This window comes from Misgurnus anguillicaudatus, chromosome 22, assembly GCF_027580225.2.
Source record: "Misgurnus anguillicaudatus chromosome 22, ASM2758022v2, whole genome shotgun sequence".
NCBI classification, from domain to species: domain Eukaryota; kingdom Metazoa; phylum Chordata; class Actinopteri; order Cypriniformes; family Cobitidae; genus Misgurnus; species Misgurnus anguillicaudatus.
In genome coordinates, this window is record NC_073358.2 from 35,374,037 (window position 1) to 35,395,579 (window position 21,543).

At 35.7% G+C, this 21,543-nt stretch overlaps 2 protein-coding genes across 2 annotated transcripts; both read left to right on the forward strand.

Annotated features, from left to right (window-relative positions):
* The first annotated feature begins 189 nt into the window (after positions 1-189).
* On the forward strand, positions 190-3,231 carry LOC141358856 (gypsy retrotransposon integrase-like protein 1). The gene is made up of 8 exons (XM_073860672.1): positions 190-544; positions 712-905; positions 986-1,097; positions 1,181-1,322; positions 1,396-1,450; positions 1,531-1,788; positions 1,894-2,010; positions 2,453-3,231. Exons 1-8 carry the CDS (start codon positions 376-378, stop codon positions 2,699-2,701), a joined length of 1,296 nt encoding a protein of 431 aa, XP_073716773.1. The 5' UTR covers positions 190-375; the 3' UTR covers positions 2,702-3,231.
* A 1,531-nt stretch (positions 3,232-4,762) lies between these two features.
* abcb9 (ATP-binding cassette, sub-family B (MDR/TAP), member 9) lies at positions 4,763-21,306 on the forward strand. Its single transcript, XM_055198046.2, has 22 exons — positions 4,763-6,096; positions 6,326-6,440; positions 7,524-7,654; positions 7,832-8,037; positions 8,173-8,370; positions 8,512-8,640; positions 8,733-8,921; positions 9,054-9,227; positions 9,319-9,478; positions 9,725-9,861; positions 10,896-11,136; positions 13,875-14,591; positions 15,751-15,865; positions 16,288-16,418; positions 16,592-16,797; positions 17,064-17,261; positions 17,356-17,484; positions 17,577-17,765; positions 17,867-18,040; positions 18,239-18,398; positions 18,671-18,807; positions 20,726-21,306. The coding sequence occupies exons 1-22, from the start codon at positions 5,475-5,477 to the stop codon at positions 21,032-21,034; spliced, it is 4,767 nt and encodes a 1,588-aa protein (XP_055054021.2). The 5' UTR covers positions 4,763-5,474; the 3' UTR covers positions 21,035-21,306.
* Positions 21,307-21,543: the final 237 nt, after the last annotated feature.

Here is a 21,543-nt window from a genome sequence, read left to right on the forward strand (position 1 = left end):
GCTGTTTTGCTCAGTAAAAGCAACGCTCATGCTATTAACACAATTAATAATCCACAGATGTTTGTTTGCGTCTGATATTTGAGCCAGATACAATATGAACTTGAATTCTGAAAACGGGAACTTATTTGGACAGAGAAATAAAGACGATAGATTATGTTTACTTCCTGGTACATCACCAAATTCAGTCCGACTCCGCACTGCGTTTATTGTGTGCTGCAAGTTTCGAGTCTCATCCCGAGTTGTTAGAAATGCATTTAATATTTCTCGTGTATCGGTGCGCCTTTCGGTTTGTGTTTTGAATTAAAAAGTTGGATGATTGGTTTGCTATGCAATATGTTATGCACATAAAGCCAGTGAGGGTAAATTCACAGCACAATGTTGAGTGTGGACTCGTTGCAAGTTGCCGAAGAGGAGGTGGTGGAGTCCAGCTCAAACAGACTGGGGGACATTTACACTTTCGTCGCCGATGGCTGTTTCCCCCAAACCATGAATCCCATTCGCAAGAAAAATCTTAAACGATATGCTCAAAAATTTATAATTGATGGTGAGATTATACCTTCTCTGGTTTTAATCTTTTTATATTGTTGGAAAATCAGACTTTTTAAACATCAAAGTCAAAATTAAGTTCATAATTCTAAATCTAAATGTTTCATTACTAGTGTACGTTATTATTTAAATTATAGGTATACCAATTCTGTATCAATTGTTTAGATGGCCGGCTGTATTACGTTGGACCAAAAAAAGAAGAAAAGCGAGAAGTTGTGATTGAAGCAGACCGGAAGAGACAGATATTCCTGGAGTGTCACTTTAATGATATGGGGCATCACTTGGGACAGAAGAAGACTGTTCACAGGATTCAGAGTAAATACTACTGGCTTGGCATTGTCAAGGATGTTGTGGATTGGGTATGGATGTTACTATCCTTTAAAAGTCCCTGTTATTCATTTATAACTTTATCTACATATCTCTGTTTTATCTGTTCCAGATTAAAGTGTGTGAAACATGTCAGCACACAGAGCGAAATAAAAACTTGGCAAGAACAATACGACCCATCAAGGTGGAGGGTCCGTGGGAGATTCTGGCTATAGAAATAATTGGTGAGGGACTTTTAAGCATTCCCATCTGTCAGCCAAATATATTTATTTACAATAATCATCTTTATTTTTTTATTTAAAAACAGGTCCTTTTCCAGGAACTGTACATCGAGGAAACGCACACATTGTTATCATCACAGATTACTATAGTAAATGGGTTGAGGCCTTTCCTATACAAAAGAAAGATGGTCTTTGTGTTGCAAGATGCATTTCATCATCATTTTACAGGCGAGTTAATAATCCACTATAAATGCTGTAAAAAAAAATAATAAAACATGCATTAAATTTGTAATTTTTACAGATTTGGCCCAGCAAAGACAATATTTTGCTCTCAAAGTATTGAGTTGTGTGAAGAGGTACAGGCTTTTTTTCAAATGCAAATATTTTATACAAAACAAGTGTTTAATTGTCTTGTAATAGCATTGATTTTTTCTAGGTTACTAAGCACTTGTGTGACCGGTGGAACATAGCGTCCAGGGTGTTGTCAGTAGACCAGCCGCAGCGGAGCGCACTGTTTGATCGCAGCAGTCATCTACTGAGAGACGCCATAAAACAGATGGTGGTGGAGAAACAGGTGGAATGGGATGATTTTCTAGATCCAGTTTTAGCGATCTTCAGAACTTCAATCAACCCTACGACAAAATTCACACCTCACTTTTTAATGTTTAACAGAAAAGCCAGCGTGTCTCATGAGGTAAGACTGATAACGTTTAAACTAATCGTGATTCAGTGAATGAATGACTCAGTTTATGAGGCTATAACAACATTTAACCAGTGTTATTTATGATCTTTTTTTAAGTTAAAGTTTGATCCTCTTAGTTACAACCAAGACCAGGATGGATATACCCTTAATGAAAAAGACACCAACTCTTTTCTGTCCTCCATTCAAGAACAACAGAATAATGTCAGACAGATGGTAAGATCTGTATCAGTAAATTAAATGAATTGGTGTAGTTTCTTTAACCAATAATTAAAGGGATAGTTCAGCCCAAAATTAAAATTCTGTCATCAAATTTACTCAAGTTCATGTTGATCTAAACCTGTATGAGTTTTTTTTACAATGTTAAACACCAAAGAAGATACTTTAATAGATGATGGTAAGCACACAGTTGGCGGTACCCATTGACTTCCAAAGTATTTGTTTTTCCTACTATAAAACTCAATGGGTACCATCAACTGTGTGCTTACCATCATTTATCAAAATAATTTATTTTGTGTTCAACAGTATAAAAAACTCATACAGGTTTAGAACAACATGAGGGTGAATAAATGATTTTTGGGTTAACTATCCCTTTAAAGTATATAGTAATTTTGCTGTTTTTAATTGAAATTTGAGAACGTTTATTTTGTTTTTACAGGTAATTACAAATATGAATATTGCCTACAGACAGGAAAAGAAGAATGCAAAACGGAAAGCTAGAAACATGCCTTCTATAACTCTAACTGTGACGGACCCAATGTTCAGCACAGAGGGATCACCCTCACCCAAAAAAATTACAGAAAGCCTGTACTTGTCTCTTCCAGTAGAGACCGTCCTTACCACAGTCCAGAATGTAGCTGAAGACAAGAAAAATAGCTTAGAATATTCTCTAACAGATGTGCACTGATTGGGCAAATATTGGAAAGCACCACTATGCAGGGCTCACTACATCATGTACAGACTCCAGGACTATGTCTGCTGTGAGGTGGTCCATATGACAAGTGACCAAACATCTGGTCGTTTTAGGCATTGGTCACTTTATGCACACACAACTGGGCCTGAACTAAAATCAGTTCCTAGTGAAACTGGAACTTGGAAATAGTTGTTCAAAGACATACTGTAGCAATATACAAATGTTTTTTTTTTTCAACTCAAAGGCCTTCAGCAAAAAAAAAATGACTTAAGATTTTGCTTGTTTTTGTGTTAGCAGAATACTAACACTTATTTTTCAAAATGAATGTATTTTGTTAAATTGAAACTTAAAATTAAAAACGCATGTTGTTGTACATCATAAATCAGATATTCTGAGTATTACATCTGAATTGACTTAAAGTATTGTTTTTAAGGATAACAGTTTATTAACCCTAAAAGACCCTTTGGGTCAATCCTACCCCCAAGCCACTTTTCTTTAGCTTAAAAACATGGTTCCCTTCATCTCAGTGGAATAAGATTTTGTGACTTTTCCGGATTATCTGTCAAGATTCATATAGAGGCGTAAAATAATTTTCCTTAATTAGTTCCTTTGGGGGTAAAAATGACCCCAATTGAAATGAATGAAAAATTATTTTTATTTGTCAAAAAAAAAAATCATCCGGAATAAATCATAAAATTTCAGCACAGAGGCCTGGTACTTGAGCACAAATGTTGCATATAAAATACATGCTCTATTACACACGCAAACACACAAAGGTATGACTGCCCCAGAGAGCATTTCTTATAGAATTTGGCAAAAAACAGCCACAGATGCAAAACAAAGATGTAAAATACTCACACAGGTGTGCGCACACACGCACAAACACAGACTCACACAAAAAGACAAAGTCACACACACATTCAGTCAAATTTCTGTGGCATTTTGTAAAAACAGACATTTCAAAATGCATCAAAAACTACAAAGAAATCTACTATTTGAAATAATATTTATTTTTAATGTCCTTTCTAATGTTTATATAAACATAAATTCACAAAATGTTTCACTAAAGTACTGATGTTGAGCAGTTGGCCACATCCAGTAAAATGAATGGGTCTCTATAGGCCTCTCCTGGTCGACGTGATTTATTTCCTAAACTGTAATTCTTTTTTTTTTTTCTAAACACCAAATGGTTGATTTCAACACACAACATCTAGATCAATATCTAAAACCAATTTAAATCAAATTTAGATTATAATTTATGTAAATTTTTTATTAAAAGTAGATTTTTTCAGGCAAGCTAATGGTGTAGTTGAGGAATTGAGTGGTAAACGGGTATTAAAGAACTTCATATCTCCCAAAATACAGCATAAATGTATAGATGGGAAGTAAATTAAAAAAATGATATATTATTTGTATCATTAAAAATGTATATATTTTTTGTAATCACTCTTTTAATCCCTGGGGTCATTTTTACCCCCGCGGAACTATAACGTATACAGGAAAATCGGGTCTTATGAGGGTTAATAATGCCTGCAAAAGTTTTATGCTCATGACAACTTATGATTATTTTTATGTCCAACTTTTTGGTATTATTTATTATTTATAACACCACCCTTACGAAAATTAACCATGGTTTTACTAGAGTTAAAACAAACATAAAAACATGGTAACTGTAGTAAAACCACGGTTTTGCTAACAGTAATCAATACACCAAAAACACTTTTACCACTGAAAAATCATGGTTAATTTTCGTAAGGGTATAAATTAAACATTTACATCTGAGCAGTCTTTCACAAAGTGTATATTGATGTCAACCTGAGTTTTAGATGTATATTATGTGTGATAAAATATATGTGCGGGTTATTCTTTTTTTTGTTAATTATTATTTGATAAATTACTCATACAGCTCAGTGGCCAAGGGCGCACGTTGATGCAAACTACGTGCAACTTCCTGTTTGCCTTATAAAGCTGGTGCTAAGGTGCAATGGACTTTACGATAAGCATGACCTTATCTTTCCCAAGTGTGCTTATTCATTCATTCATTCATGCATTTGGTAAGATCACTTGCATCTAAAGTACAAGACCTGCGTATCGGTTTAAAAAAAAAAAACTAAGTTAAGCAAACTGTACGTCTGCACGTGTTTTCTTCAAAATAATGTTTATATTTTACCCACGTGAACAAAACGCTGTCTGATTGGTCGGTTCTGACGAAGGCGGGGCTTCGGTACTGTATTTCCTTTCCTGAATCCTGTCATTAGTCCAATGCACGGCGGTAGCGCATAAAATCAGTGAATGTTGGATGGGAACTATGAGACACTTTTGACTGAATGTTTGCTTTTCAGCCTTGGATATTTTGGAAGAAAATACGCTGATTTAAACAATAAGGCGATAGCTGCGTTTTAAAAATAGATATATGCGAAAAAGTAATCTTAATACATATGTGCAAAGTTTCGCAGTCCAGCGGATCAACGTGAAATACGCAGCATGTTGAAATAATGCTTCTTTTATTAAGACCTTTATTTTCCAGATTTGACAGGCAGGTTTCATTCTGCCATATCATTATAGTGTTAACCCTATAGAATCCACTTATAGATATAATTAACGCATATAATATAAAGTGAGGTCGTATGTTTTAAAGTTGTTCATTTATTTATTTATCTTGTATGTAATAAAAGCTTAATATGTAACTAGTTTGCATTTTGCGCGTTTACATAGTGGAGCAAGTTTGTATGGTAGCTTTATTTAACTCTTCAACCTGTGTTGGAAGATGAGGGCTGCAGTAAGTTGCAACCTTGTTTTCGCTCTTGTGGACATTGTGGTCTCCACAGTCTTGTATGTCCATGGATCAGACCTTGATATATTTGCAAATGAATTAGAAGACTTTGATATACACCGCTGTACACTGGACCTGTGGGCAACGGTTCTCATACGGGCCAGTCTTATTTTTGGTGCCTGTATAGGTGTGTTCTTTAACAGGAGTGATGGTCCGAGAAGAGTATCAAACCTGGGCACGCTGGTTTCTCTTGTCTGCCTCACCAATATAGTTTATGCTGTGGCCAAGATGTTGATTCTTTCAGAGGAAGGCAATCTAATGTACGATCCATGGTTCCTGAGTTTGTTCTCCTGGACTTGTTTCTCAGCAATAGGCACCATGGTCTTATGGAATCAGCTGGCTCAAGCTACAAGTGTTGCATCTGACAGGAATGATAATGAGGAGAGGGAGAGATTAATGGATAGCGTTGACACAGAAGATGAGGACAGCGAGAAGAGCAAGAAGGCTCTTGAAGAGTCCCATTCAGGGGCCACTATTGGCCGTCTGTTGTCGTACTGTAAGAAGGACTCTGCATTGCTGACCGTTGCTTTTTTCTGTCTTCTCCTCTCTGCTGTGTGTAAGTTTTTCCCCAAATGTCTTTTCTTAAAATTTCACTCCGTTGGTAATTTTTTAGTATAAATCTTATATGATGCTGCACAACTAGCTTGGATTTTAACTTGGGTTTTGTGTATCCTGTGGTTGCTCCAGTATTTGTCACACCTGGCACCACATATATACCGTACTGTACAGTATGTACTTTTCTATTGCTTATCTTTTTATTGCTTTTAATGTTCTCTGCCCCACAGGTGAAGCATTTATACCATATTACACAGGGAAAGCAATAGATGGCATGGTTATTCATAAAAACATTGATAGTTTTACCAAACCAATAGTTCTTCTCGCTGTGTTTGCTTTGATCAGGTGAGGCATTCTGGGTTTTATAAGACTGGTCCATTTGCAATGTCACATTGGTTGCTTTAAGCCAGCAGCTCCATGTCAACTGTTTTAAAGCAACACTAAAGAGTTTTTTTTAGCTTAAAATAACGTTTCCAAAAAAGTTTCAGTCGTTCATCCTCTCGAAATGGGGTGAACGGCACTTTCACATTCGCTTTGCAGCCCTCCTTCGGCCAAAACCGCACTAAAGAAGTTTCCAACCGTTGGGTCGCGTTCCTGTAGTTCGAGTGAAAACTACAAAAACTTGCTTTACGGCAGACCTACAATCCAATTAGAGCCAGCTATGCTGCATTATTTAGTGGTAATGGACAGTTACGCTTCTAACCTGTAGGGGGAGCAAAGAGCAAAAACTCTTTAGTGTTGCTTTAAGACAGGAAGTGATGTAAAAGTGTGCCAAACCACATGTGGTGTGGCTGTGTTTGATCCTCTGGTGTTTGATTAGAAGTTGGTCTAATTCAGGGGTGTCCAACCTTTTTGTGAGCAAGAGCTACCACAACGGATAAAACAACCTGGAGGGCTACTTTTTTGATAGTCTACTTAAAACTTTTGCTTTACTTGAGTTGACTTGATTTTACTTATTTAAATTGTTTATAATTTTTTTTTAAATATTAACATACATTAAAAAGCCAAGCGTATATATAAAAACATGTAAATAATAAATATTAAAATTGAGACTATTAATAGAATGTGCTTTGATGGGGAACTCACAGAGTCCGTGCGGGCAACCTGGTGCCAGCGGGCACCATTTTGGAGACCACTGGTCTAAACTCTGAAGGAAGATGGGTTGCCAAAAGCGGGACTAGGCATCACTGCCGTAAACCAAGAGCTTAATTCAATTTTTAATGACAACCAACAAAGACTCGTAAAAATGTGATATTATATTCTGAAAACACAACTAAATACAAACCATTGCGCTAAAACTGCATTGTGATTTTGCAAATGGGATTGTGGTGTTCACTCTCATGTTCATCTTATTTTATGTTTACATTCTGATCAATTTTAAATGTTATCCTCTGATTGTCCCTTTGAACCTTTTTTTCACTTTATTAGCTCCATAGCTAGTGGGTTTCGTGGAGGAGTCTTCTCTTTAACATTTGCTCGGTTGAACATTCGCCTGCGAAACCTTCTCTTCAGATCACTAATGCACCAAGATATTGGTTTCTTTGATGCCAGTCATACAGGTGATATTACGGTTATCAATCATTCCTTACATTTGTACCTTATATATGGTGTTTTCTTACAAATAATACAAACATTTCAACATTGGTGTTAAAAGAAAAACGCTAATCTGCATCACAAAAGCAGACGTGCAGTGCAGAAGATATAAATGATTCACGTCTATCTGTCTTGCTTTACAGGTGATATTACCTCTAGACTTACATCTGACACTACTCAGGTGAGCGATCTCATCGCACAGAATGTGAACATTTTCCTGCGTAACGTTGTGAAGGCCCTGGGCATGTTCATATTCATGTTCGGGATGTCCTGGAAGTTGTCCCTTGTCACCATGTTGGGCTTCCCATACATCGGTGTCGTCTCTAAGCTTTATGGAGAATATTACAAGGCAAGTAGTGCTGTAGATTCACTAAGAACGGAAATGTTTAATCTGTTTAATCCATGTTGTTCATGAATATTTTCATACATTTAGAAGAAATTTTGATACTATACAATAACATTATGCATTACTGACGTTCAATAGAAACTCAGCAAAGAAGTTCAGACAGCACTGGCTCAGGCAAATAAAGTGGCAGAAGAGACGATATCAGGCATGAGGACAGTGCGAAGTTTTGCAAATGAAGATGAAGAGTGCGACTTGTACCACAGCAAGCTGCAGGAGATGTTTAGCCTTAACAAAAAGCAAGCGCTTGCCTACACCTGCTTCATGTGGTCTAGCTACGTATGTATCCTCCTCACACAACATTCAGTTATACGATATCATTCTTTTTGCTTACCATTTTTCCCTGTTGAAATCTGAGGCATCTGAGCCGATCTTTTAACGCTAGCTCTTTCTTCTTTTCAAATTTCCATCTTTCTTAAGATCACTGAGTTCGGCTTATATATAACAATCCTTTTTTACGGAGGTCACCTAGTTGTGACAAATCAGATGACCGGAGGGACCCTTATTGCTTTTATAATCTATGATCTGGAGGTCGGAGAGGCCTTCGAGGTTTGTTGCTTTTGCTTTAATTTGCATTTGCGTGTCGTAGTGTGCTACCTAAGAGGATGAATCTCAAGAGACTTGCTGGTCTTATCTTGCAGAATATATCATCAGTGTACACGGGTCTGATGCAGGGTGTTGGTGCTGCAGAGAAAGTATTTGAATATATTGACAGGAAACCTGAACATGCTCTTGATGGTCAAGAAGCGCCTGAGACATTCGAAGGACAGGTGGAATTTAAAAATGTGACATTTGCCTATCCAACAAGACCAGAGATGGAAATATTGAAGGTAATGTTTAAAGATTTTGAGATAAACCAACAGCAGAGAAGTATGAGGATTAATTAAAGTTATAGGATTTTTTTTTCTGATTTTTTGACAAAAAATTGTAAGAAGGGAACTAAACCCATATTTTGTTTCTAGAATGTGTCCTTCAGTCTTCGTCCAGGGCAAATAACTGCACTGGTAGGGCCCTCTGGTGGTGGCAAGAGTTCATGTGTCTGTTTGCTGGAGAACTTCTATGCCCCTCAGCAAGGCCAGGTGCTGGTGGATGGCCGACCTGTTAACACCTACCAGCACAAATATTATCACTCTCAGGTGTGTCTCATCTCAGTTAATCTCTGATATTGTCTGTCACAATATGTATGTAATCTTGTATGTAATTGTGCTCGTATTTGTTTTGTTTTAGGTTGCACTAGTGGGTCAGGAACCTGTTTTGTTTGGCCGCACTGTTCAGATGAACATCTCCTATGGTTTGCCTGAAGCTTCCATGGAGGCTGTCATCAGATCTGCCATTGATGCCAATGTGCATGACTTCATAACTGGCCTCTCAAAAGGCTATGACACCGGTTAGTTAGTTTCTCAGCAGATGTTAACTATACAACACAGTGATATTTTGCAATGTTTGTAAGTTTCTTAGTGTCTCTCCATTAACTTTGCATTACATTTATTCCTCTATTTGATATTCATATTATAGATTGATAATAATATGATATTTATATTTTATATGTTATACAGTATATATTATCTAATTTTTCTGATTTAAATTCTCCTATGTCCTGCTTTTATACTCTTGTATCTTGTCTCTATTACAGAGGTCGGTGAGAAAGGTACGCAGCTGTCTGGAGGCCAAAAGCAGAGAGTTGCTGTTGCTCGAGCGCTTATCAGAAACCCTCGCATTCTCATTTTGGATGAAGCCACCAGTGCTCTAGATTCAGAAAGCGAATACATAGTAAGATATACTTAAAACATTCATATAATGTAGAATATGAAGCATTTAGTATAACAATGAATATTAGCTCTTGCTTTATTACTTTATGTTAGCCTTTTACTACTAAAATTCATTGATTTTTTCATTGATTAAATTTCATTTCAATTTATCAAATTGATTTATTTTATTCATTTATTAAATTTATCATTTATCAATTACTTAAAAAATACCTACATGTTATACTCATTTTAAGCTGTGGAGGCCACCAGATCTTTCAGATCTTACTTTTCAGATCATTCAGTCTTTATTCTTGATCATCTTTTATTTGTATGTTTTCTGTATTGTTCATCATTTATGTTACTGTCTGGTTCACATTTAAAGGGCTGGACAGAAGATGTTGATGTTTTTGTATTTTTAACGGCAGATGTCATGACCATATACCGCCATGTGCTTTTATAACTCTCATCTTCTGTTTCACATCATTTTACAATCTACTGATTGAAGCCTTGTTTGTTTACCATGTTGACCTTGATGTACCGCAGGGGTCTCCAACCTTTTTGTGATCAAGGACTTCTGGAGGGCTACTTTTTTGATATAGTCTACTGAAAACTTTATTTTACTTGTTGATATGTTTTATCATTGTTTAAAATGTTAACATGCATAAAATATATGCATATAAATATGTTATAAATAAATAAATATTAAATTGAGTGTGCTTTGGAGGGCATCTCACAGACTCACCATATTGGAGACCACTGCTGTAGCATTAGAAGAACGGATTTTGATTGCCACCTTTTGACGTCATGTGTTGTGATGTAAAGAAAATGGCGGTCTTTGAGTTTTTTCAAAATTTATAAAACTATGACATTAGTACTTTTTAAAATTTTACATTCATATAGCCACTCCCAATGTTATCTGTTAGCCATGTGTTTATAGTTAGGGTACTCTTTAAGTGTGACCTTGAAATATATATTGCATTGCCAACAAGTATTAGTGTTTGCTGTGAAGTTGTGCATATGACAAAAATTAAAACTTTCATTTGTGCTTTGTTTCAGGTTCAGCAAGCTTTGAATAACTTGATGCGAGAGCACACGGTTTTGGTGATAGCCCACAGGTTGAGCACAGTAGAGAGAGCAGACAACATCCTAGTGATTGACAAAGGTACTGTGGTGGAGCAGGGCCCTCATGCCGAACTCATGGCCAAAGGAGGCCTCTACTGTAAGCTTGTTCATAGGCAGATTATGGGGGCTGAAATGGAGGTAGAGGATCTTAACCCACCCCCAGCTGCACAAAGAAGTTGATGAGGAAAGTGAAGATGACTGCAGTGATAAAGAGTATGAAGCACGATATTAAGAGGAGGTTGATAAATGCTTTATTTATATTTGGTTTAGAGGCTTTAACTCTAAACTGATATTTTATACTGTGTGTTTGGACACTTACATAGTGTGCTTGTAAAGAATAAGTTTACTAGACTGGGGTACTACAGTTTTTTAGGCAATAGTTTCAGGCAATAAGCACTTGATATACTTGAAGTACTGTACATTTGTTTGCAAATGTAACTGTCCAAATAACTTGTTTTGTTATTAAGCCCAATTAAAGAAACAAATGAAACTAAAACTACTTCTTTCCGTTATCTTCTGTCTCTTAAGTAAAAAACAGAATGTGTTGGTCTTCACTAAATAAATAAACTGAATCAACAGTACATAGTAGTTTTAACAAAGTTTCTCAAAGCACTGTTATACAGGGTTCACTACATGTACAGACTCCAGGACTATGTCTGCAGTGAAGTGGTCCAAAAGTGGGCAAGCATCTGGTCGTTTTAGGCGTTTGGTCACTTTATGCCCACACAACTGGGCCTGAACTAAAATTAGTTCCTTGTGAAACTGGAACTTGCAAATAGTTGTTCAAAGACATAATGTAGCAATATGCAACACCAGGGGCGTCAGTTTGTGTTGAAAAGTAGTGGGGACAAAAGATCAGATGAAAAAACATTACAGCAGGACGGGAAAAATATTGAATAACGGCGCATCAAAATTGGGCATAGTGTAGGCCGGTCAACAACACAAAAATACTCAGCATAAAACCCTCAACAATGTCGAGTACACAACAGTCCCTGCAACACCAGCTCAACCGAACAGTGCCAAAGCACCATAGCGTAAAAAACAGCAGCACATTTAGTCAATGATTACAATGAAATGCATAACATATGTAAAAGAAAACACACTATAAGCACACAACACAACATATATGTGACCCTGGACCACAAAACATAGTGTAGTACACTGCAAAAATGATTTTCAAGAAAAAAAAATGTTTGTCTTGTTTTCAGTAAAAAGATCAAAAAAATTCTTAAATTAAGATGCTTTTTCTTGATGAGCAAAATGACCGAAGAAAATAAGACTAGTTTTTAGACCAAAAATACCAAATCTTAGTGATTTTGTGCATAAAACAAAAAGCAAAAAATCTGCCAATTGGGTAAGCAAAAAACACTAAATTCAAGAAAAAAATTGCTTACCCCATTGGCAGATTTTTTGCTTGTTTTATGCACAAAATAACTTAAATTTGATATTTTTGGTCTAAAAACTAGATTTTTGCTCATCAAGAAAAACCATCTTATTTTAAGAATTTTTTGATATTTTTACTGAAAACAAGACGAAAATATTAAGAATTGTTTTCTTGAAAATCTGACTTTCTTACTTTTTTCTTACGTATTTTGGCCCCTTTTTCAGTAGAAATATCTAAAAGTTCTTAAATCAAGATGTATTTTCTTGATGAGCAAAATGACCAAAAACCATACAATTTAAGTGAATTTGTGCTTAAAATAAGCAAAAATATCTACCATATTAAATTAATAAATTAAGTGTTTAAGAAAAAAAGAAATCTTATTTTTAGATTTTTTCTCACCCCATTGGCAGATATTGCTTGCTTTAATCACAAATTCACTTAATTGTATATTTTTTGTCTAAAAACTAGACTTATTTTCTTAGGTCATTTTGCTCATCAAGAAAAAGCATCTTAATTTAAGAATTTTTAGATATTTTTACTGAAAACAAGACAAAAATACTAAGTAAGAAAGTCAGATTTAGCTAAATTTATTTGATAATGAATAACTCATATAGCTCAGGACAAGGGCGCACGTTATTGCAAATTATGTGCAACTTCCCGTTTGCCTTAAAAAGTTGGTGCTAAGTGCAAGAATGCGGTCATGGATTGCAAATGACTTTACGATAAGAGTGACATCATCTTATAACAACTTGTTACATAATTTTGCCAACCTGCCCACAAGTCGTTACATGTGTTGAAACCTATCTTTTACAAATGTGCTAGCTTATTCATTTATTCATGCATTTGGAAACATAACTTACATTTAAAGTACAAAATATTGCCCAAACGTATCGATTATTTAAACGAATTAAATAAAAAAGGAAACACCTATAAGCAGACTGTACGTCTACGCGCGTTTTCCTCAAAATATATGTTTATATTTTACCAACGTGAACAGAACGCTCTCTGATTGGTCCGTTCTGACGAAGGCGGGGCTTCGGTACTGTATTTGTTTTTCTTCCTGAATCCTGTCATTGCGTGGCGGTAGCACATAAAGTCAGTGAATGTTGGATGGGAACTATGAGACACTTTTGACAGTTTTTGCTTTCGGGCCTGGGATGTTTTGGAAGGAAATACGCTGATTAAACAATGAGGCGATAGCTGCGTTTTAAAAATAGATATATGCTATAGGGAAAAAAATACAATGCGTTTTGTTTTCCATGAGTGCCGGGTGTAAGGTTACGCAGTCCATCGGATCAACGTGAAATACGCAGCATGTTGACATATTCCTTATTTTATTTAGACCTTTTCTTCATATCTGACAGGCAGGTTTCATTCTGCCATATCATTATATAGTGTTAACCCTATAGAAGCGACTTTATAGCCGCATAGAATATAATATAAAGAGATATAATATAAAGAGAGGTTTTAAAGGTGTTCAGTTGTTTACTTCTCATATATGTAATTATATGTAATAAATGCTTGATATGTAATTAGTCTGAATTTTGCATATTTACACAGTAGAGCAAGTTCGTATAGTAGCAGCTTCATTGAACTTTTCAACCCGTGTTGGAAGATGAGGGTTGCAGTGATTATAAGTTGCAACCTTGTTTTCACTCTTGTGGACATTGTGGTCTCCACAGTCTTGTATGTCCATGGATCAGACCTTGATATATTTGCAGATGAATTAGAAGACTTTGATATACACCGCTCTACACTGGACCTGTGGGCAACGGTTCTCATACGGGCCAGTCTTATTTTTGGTGCCTGTATAGGTGTGTTCTTTAACAGGAGTGATGGTCCGAGAAGAGTATCAAACCTGGGCACGCTGGTTTCTCTTGTCTGCCTCACCAATATAGTTTATGCTGTGGCCAAGATGTTGATTCTTTCAGAGGAAGGCAATCTAATGTACGATCCATGGTTCCTGAGTTTGTTCTCCTGGACTTGTTTCTCAGCAATAGGCACCATGGTCTTATGGAATCAGCTGGCTCAAGCTACAAGTGTTGCATCTGACAGGAATGATAATGAGGAGAGGGAGAGATTAATGGATAGTGTTGACAGAGAAGATGAGTATAGCGAGAAGAGCAAGAAGGCAAAAAATGAAGAGTCCCATTCAGGGGCCACTATTGGCCGTCTGTTGTCGTACTGTAAGAAGGACTCTGCATTGCTGTCCGTTGCTTTTTTCTGTCTTCTCCTCTCTGCTGTGTGTAAGTTTTCCCCCAAATGTCTTTTTTTAACAATTTGACCTAAATATTATCATAAATGACCTGAAGATGTAATAGTTCATAACTATGTAAGGACTAATCTATTACCCTGTAAAAAAATGCAGTAAGGTTTAAACAACTTGGTTTTGCAAGTCAGTTCAGCGTTTTATTTTAAATTTTGACCTTGAATAGTTGACATAACTTAAAAAATAATTATTTTTTTTAATTAAAGTAGCATTAAAGGGATAGTTCACTTTAAAATGAAAATTCTGTCATCATTTACTCGTCGATGGTAAACACACAGCAGTAAGTGACCATTGACTTCCATACTAGGAAAAAAATATTTTGGAAGTATTGTGAAAAATGACTAAGAAAATGTTTTGATAAATGATGGTAGGCACACAGGTAATGGTACCCATTAAATTCCATCACATTTTTTTATTCCTACTATGAAAGTCTATGGTCACTTACTGCTGTGTGTTTAACATCATTTATCAAAATATCTTCTTTTGTGTTCATCAGAAAAAAGAAATTCATACAGATTTAGAACAACATGAGGACAAGTAAACGATGACAGAATTTTCATTTTAAAGTGAACTATCCCTTTAAATATATGTCGATTTGACAAAAATGCTGCATTATTGTTTACAGTGTACCTTTATATTTCAATAGTGTTGCGCAGCCATTATTTTCAAGTTTTTTAGTGTATTATGGACCTCATTTTTAAAATTGGGCAGTGGATTTTTAGTATGTTAGATGCTTAAAAATAGATGTTAAATCAAATGAAACTGCCTTAGATTAAATAATTCTTTAATTTTTGTTGGTAACACTTAAATGTGTGTTAAACGTATATGATGCTGCACAAAAAGCTTTATTTTCAAGTCAAATGATACTATAAAAACCATTAAATGATATTCACAAGAGAACTTGGGATTTCAACACCTAACGGTTTGAGTACTGTTAGATTGCACATCACTTCAGTGTTGTGCAGTATGTCTTGTGTATCCTGTGGTTGTGCTTATTACACCTTCAGGATGATATATCCCCATATACCGTATAGTACAGTATGTAATGTAATTACCCCATAAGATTGTTTAACATATTGTTCTTGCATCTTTTTATTAATATTATTTTAATGCTTTTATTGTCATCTACCCCACAGGTGAATCATTTATACCGTTTTACACAGGGAGCGCAATAGATGGCATAGTAATCCATAAAAGCATGGATAGTTTTACCAAACCAATAGTTACTCTCACTGTGTTGGCTTTGATCAGGTGAGGCATTTTGGGTTTTTATAAGCATTGGTCTAAAGATTTTACAAGACTCATCCATTTGCAATGTCACAATAGCTGCTTAAGTGTTTTAAAACAGTAAAAGTGTGCCAAATCACCTACTTTAACATCACCTTGATCTTAAGTTGGTCTAAACTCTGAGGTGTGTTGCCAAAAAGCATCACTGCTTTAAATCAAGTCATGCCTTAATCCTGTATTAAATAACAAGCAAAAAAGATGTGTATCAATATGATATTACATTCTGAAAACACAACCAAATATACCTTTGCGCTAAAACTGCATTGTGATTTTGCAATTGAGATTGTGGTGTTCACACTAATGTTCATTTTCTTTATGTTTACATTCTTATCAATATTAAAGGTTATCTTCTGATTAGCCTTTTGAACCTTTTCTCACTTTTTTAGCTCCATAGCCAGTGGGTTTCGTGGAGGAGTCTTCTCTTTAACATTTGCCCGGTTGAACATTCGCCTGCGAAACCTTCTCTTCAGATCACTACTGCACCAAGATATTGGTTTCTTTGATGCCAATCATACAGGTGATATTACTGTTATCAATCATAATTTACATGAAACATTTCATGATATATATTATTCCTTACATTTGTACCATGTATGCCATTTTCTTGATTTTTAACATTACTGTATTGCAAAAGCAGACGTGCAGTGCAGAATATATAAATGATTCACGTCTCTCTGTCTTGCTTTAAAGGTGATATTACCTCTAGACTTACATCAGACACTACTCAGGTGAGCGATCTCATCTCACAGAATGTGAACCTGTTCCTGCGTAGCTTCGTGAAGGCCCTGGGCATGTTCATATTCATGTTTGGGATGTCCTGGAAGTTGTCTCTAGTCACCATTTTGGGCTTCCCATACATCGGTGTCGTCTCTAAGCTTTATGGAGAATATTACAAGGCAAGTAGTGCTGTAGATTCACACAGAACGGAAATGTTTAATCCTACATCACAAAGCAGAGAATAATTGGGTTGGGGAGTAAAGGATTACATGTAACGGGATTACGTAATCAGGATACAAAAATAGTATCTGTAATCCGTTACAGTTACAGAATTTTTTTCAGATGACAGTTACATTTTGTAAAAAATGGGAATACTTTCAGGATTACAATGTTTTTTTACTTTTACAAAAAGATACTATACAATTACAATTTTGATGTTCAACAGAGACTAACCAAAGAAGTTCAGACAGCACTGGCTCAGGCAAATAAAGTGGCAGAAGAGACGATATCAGCCATGAGGACAGTGCGAAGTTTTGCAAATGAAGATCAAGAGTGCGACTCGTACTACAGCAGGCTGCAGGAGATGTTCAGCCTTAACAAAAAGCAAGCGGTTGCCTACGCTTGCTTCATGTGGTCCAGCTACGTATGCAACCTTAATTTATACAATATCAATAATATTTTTGGGGCATCTGATTTACCTGTGCAATCCAAATTTCCAAATTTCTAACTGTCTTCAGATCACCGAGTTGGGCTTACAAATAACAATCCTTTTTTACGGAGGTCACCTGGTTGTGACAAATCAGATGACCGGAGGGACCCTTATTTCCTTTATCATTTATGAGCTGGAGCTCGGAGAGGCCCTGGAGGTTTGTTGCTTTTGCTTTAATGTGCATGTGCGTGTCATAGTGTGATTCCTAAGATGATGAATCTCAAGAGACTTGCTGGTCTTATCTTGCAGAATATATCATCAGTGTACACGGGTCTGATGCAGGGTGTTGGTGCTGCAGAAAAAGTCTTTGAATATATTGACAGAAAACCTGATCATGCTCTTGATGGTCAAGAAGCGCCTGAGACATTCGAAGGACAGGTGGAATTTAAAAATGTGACATTTGCCTATCCAACACGACCAGAGATGGAAATATTGAAGGTAATGTTTAAAGATTTTGAGAGAAACCGACAGCAAAGAAGTATGTGGATTATTTAAAGTTATAGGAAAGTTTTTTGTATACTTTTTTATTTTGTTTTCAGAATGTGTCCTTTAGTCTTCGTCCAGGGCAAATAACTGCACTGGTAGGGCCCTCTGGTGGTGGCAAGAGTTCATGTGTGTGTTTGCTGGAGAACTTCTATGCCCCTCAGCAAGGCCAGGTGCTGGTGGATGGCCGACCTGCTAACACCTACCAGCACAAATATTATCACTCTAAGGTGTGATCATCTCATCTCAGTTAATCTCTGATATTGTCTGTCTCTTTTTTCACCTGTACAAGACCCAGAATCATGTATAGTGTGCAAGTTCTTGATGGTTCTGTGTAGTAAAATGTATGACCTTAAGAGGGCAGTAGCTGCTGTATGTACAGTATGTAATCTTGTAATCATGCTTGTGTTTGTTTTGTTTTGTTTTAGGTTGCACTAGTGGGTCAGGAACCTGTTTTGTTTGCCCGCACTGTTCAGATGAACATCTCCTATGGTTTGCCAGACGCTTCCCTGGAATCCGTCATCAGATCTGCCATTAATGCCAATGCGCATGACTTCATAATTGGCCTCTCAAACGGCTATGACACCGGTTAGTTAATTTCTCAGATTATGTTAATTGTACAACACAGTGATATTTTGCAGTATTTGTTTGATTTCTTAGTATCCCTTTTATATTAACTTTGCATAACATGTCTGACTTCATTAAAACTTTTTTCCTCTATTTGATATTCATATTATAGAAAAATACGATAAGTATTTTACCATAAAATTGTCTTTTATATGTTATACAGTATATACATTTTCTGATTTAAATTCTCCTATGTTCTGCTTTTACGATCTTGTATCTTGTTTCCGTTACAGGGGTCGGGGAAAAAGGAACTCAGCTGTCTGGAGGCCAAAAGCAGAGAGTTGCTATTGCTCGAGCGCTTATCAGAAACCCTCGCATTCTTATTTTGGATGAAGCCACCAGTGCTCTAGATTCAGAAAGCGAATACATAGTAAGATATACATGTAGCATTCATGAATAATGTCGAATAAAAAGCATTAATTAGGCTCAGAGTACTTAGAAATTATTGATTTTAATGAGCAAAACCATTCACATTAGGTTTTTTTTTTGAGTTTCTTCTTCAATTTTACTTTTAACAATCTTTAAGAACTATCCTGGGAACTTGCGTTACTACGTACCTTTTTTTTTAATACTTATTATTCATATAATTTTTTGGTTAACATACAGATGTTTGTGTTAAAGGGTACCTCAACTATGAATACTTGTATTTAATACATTATGTTTGTCTTCTACTACTAAAATACATCGATAGAAATATATTACATTTTTCATTACTTAGTTTACTTACTCATCATCTATTTCACATAATTTTAAAGACTTTTTTACCATGTTTCCTCGCTGTAGCTTTATTAGGACTAGGGATGCATATCAATTAATCGCGATTAATCTATAGCAGAATAAAAGTTTTTGTTTACATCATATATGTGTGTGTACTGTGTATAATAACTTTGTATAGTTAAATGCACACACATGCATGTATATATTTAAGCAATGTTTACATGTGTATATACATTTGTATATTTATGTATAATTTATATTATATATAAATATAAATACTTAATATATAAATATATTTTTTTCTTAAAATTATACATGCATGTGTGCATATTTATATATACATAATTATTATAGAGAGTTCACACACATATATGATGTAAACAAAAACTTTTATTCTGCTATAGATTATTCGCGATTAATTGATATGCATCCCTTATTAGGACGGGTTATGATTGCAACCTTTTGATGTCATGTATTGTGATGTGAACAAAATGGCAGCCTCCAAATGAGAGAGGCCTTTTTTTACATTCATAAAGCCAATCTCAACGTTATTATGTTAAAGGATTAGTAAATTTTCTTGAAAAAAATTCAGATAATTTACTCACCTCCATGTCATCCAAAATGTTGATGTCTTTCTTTGTTCAGTTGAGAAGAAATTATGTTTTTGAGGAAAACATTCCAGAATTCTTCTCATTTTAATGACTTTAATGGATCCCAACACGTAACAGTTTTAATGCAGTTTAAAATTGCAGTTTTAAAGGACTCGATCATTGCAATCATAAACGATCCCAAACAAGGCATAAGGGTTTTGTCTGGCGAGACGGTTGTCATTTTTGGCAGGAAAAATAAAAAAATATGCACTTTTAAACCAGGACTTCTTGTCTTCCTCTGGTCCTGATGTGCCAGTGCGACCTCACGTAATACGTCATCACATTAAGAGGTCACGGATGACATATCAAAACTACGCCCCAGTGTTTACAAGTGTGGAGAAAGAGGACCGTTCCGACGTTGTATGTTGAATGATACAAATTAATGTCTTTGCGTCAGTTTATTGTTTAAAATTGTCGGCAAAAGTGCGTTTCAAATATGTAACACATGATCTTACTACGACATTACCCAATTACGTGCGGTCGCGCTGGCGTGTCACAGGACCGGAGGAAGACGAGAATTTGTGGTTTGGAAGATGCATATTTTTCTTTTCTTGCCAAACATGACAGTCGTTTCGCTAGATAAGACCCTTATGCCTCGTTTGAGATCGCTTAGAGTCCTTTGAAACTGCAATTTTAAACTGCATTAAAACAAGTATTGGGGTCCATTAAAGTCCATTAAAATGAGAAAAGTCCTGGAATGTTTTCCACAAAAAACATAATTTCTCCCTGACTGATCAAAGAAAGACATCAACATTATGGATGACATAGTGGTGAGTAAATTATCTGGATTTTTTGTTTTTAAGAAAATGGACTAATCCTTTAAGCCAAACATGTGTTTATATTCAGGCTACCCTTTTAGTGTGACCTTGTGTGTGCATTGTACGTTTGACTATTAAAACTTTAATTTGTGCTTTGTTTCAGGTTCAGCAAGCTTTGAATAACTTGATGCGAGAGCACACGGTTTTGGTGATAGCCCACAGGTTGAGCACAGTAGAGAGAGCAGACAACATCCTAGTGATTGACAAAGGTACTGTGGTGGAGCAGGGCCCTCATGCCGAACTCATGGCCAAAGGAGGCCTCTACTGTAAGCTTGTTCATAGGCAGATTATGGGGGCTGAAATGGAGGTAGAGGACCTCAACCCACCCCCAGCTGCACAACGGGCATTAAAAGAAGTGGATAAGGAAGGTGAAGATGACTGCAGTGACAAAGAGTATGACGCGCGATACTAAGAGGAGGAGGTTGAAAAATGCTTTATTTATTTTTTTGATTTGGAGGCTTTAACTCTAAACTGATATTTTATACTGTATGTTTGGACACTTACATAGTGTGCTTGTAAAGAATATGTTTACTAGACTGGGGTATTACAGTTCTTGAATAAAGCTTTAGGCAATAAGCACTTGATATACTTGAAGTACTGTACATTTGTTTGCAAATGTAACTATCCCAATAATTTATTTTGTTAGTAAGCCTAATTAAAGAAACAAAATGAATTGAACTAAAACTTACTTTTTTCAGTTTTCTTTCATCTCTCAAGTAAAAACATAATGTGTTGCTCTTCACTGAATTAATTTAATAAATTAATTAAAGGTGACACAGTACATAGTATTTTAAACATCCGTGTTTCATTTGGGAATAAAAATGAATTTCGTTTTCTGTGTACATTTATGTGATATTTCATAATAACTGTATAATATGTCGTTCTTTCCATATTATCATTCTAAAAAATAATAAACAGCAC

Coding starts and splice junctions, on each gene's coding strand:
- LOC141358856 (XM_073860672.1), top strand. CDS start 376: ATGTTGAGTGTGGACTCGTTGCAAGTTGCCGAAGAGGAGGTGGTGGAG. Junction 545..711: donor TCAAAAATTTATAATTGATG/GTGAGATTATAC, acceptor TCAATTGTTTAG/ATGGCCGGCTGTATTACGTT. Junction 906..985: donor TCAAGGATGTTGTGGATTGG/GTATGGATGTTA, acceptor TATCTGTTCCAG/ATTAAAGTGTGTGAAACATG.
- abcb9 (XM_055198046.2), top strand. CDS start 5,475: ATGAGGGCTGCAGTAAGTTGCAACCTTGTTTTCGCTCTTGTGGACATT. Junction 9,228..9,318: donor ACAAATATTATCACTCTCAG/GTGTGTCTCATC, acceptor GTTTTGTTTTAG/GTTGCACTAGTGGGTCAGGA. Junction 17,485..17,576: donor AGCTCGGAGAGGCCCTGGAG/GTTTGTTGCTTT, acceptor CTTATCTTGCAG/AATATATCATCAGTGTACAC.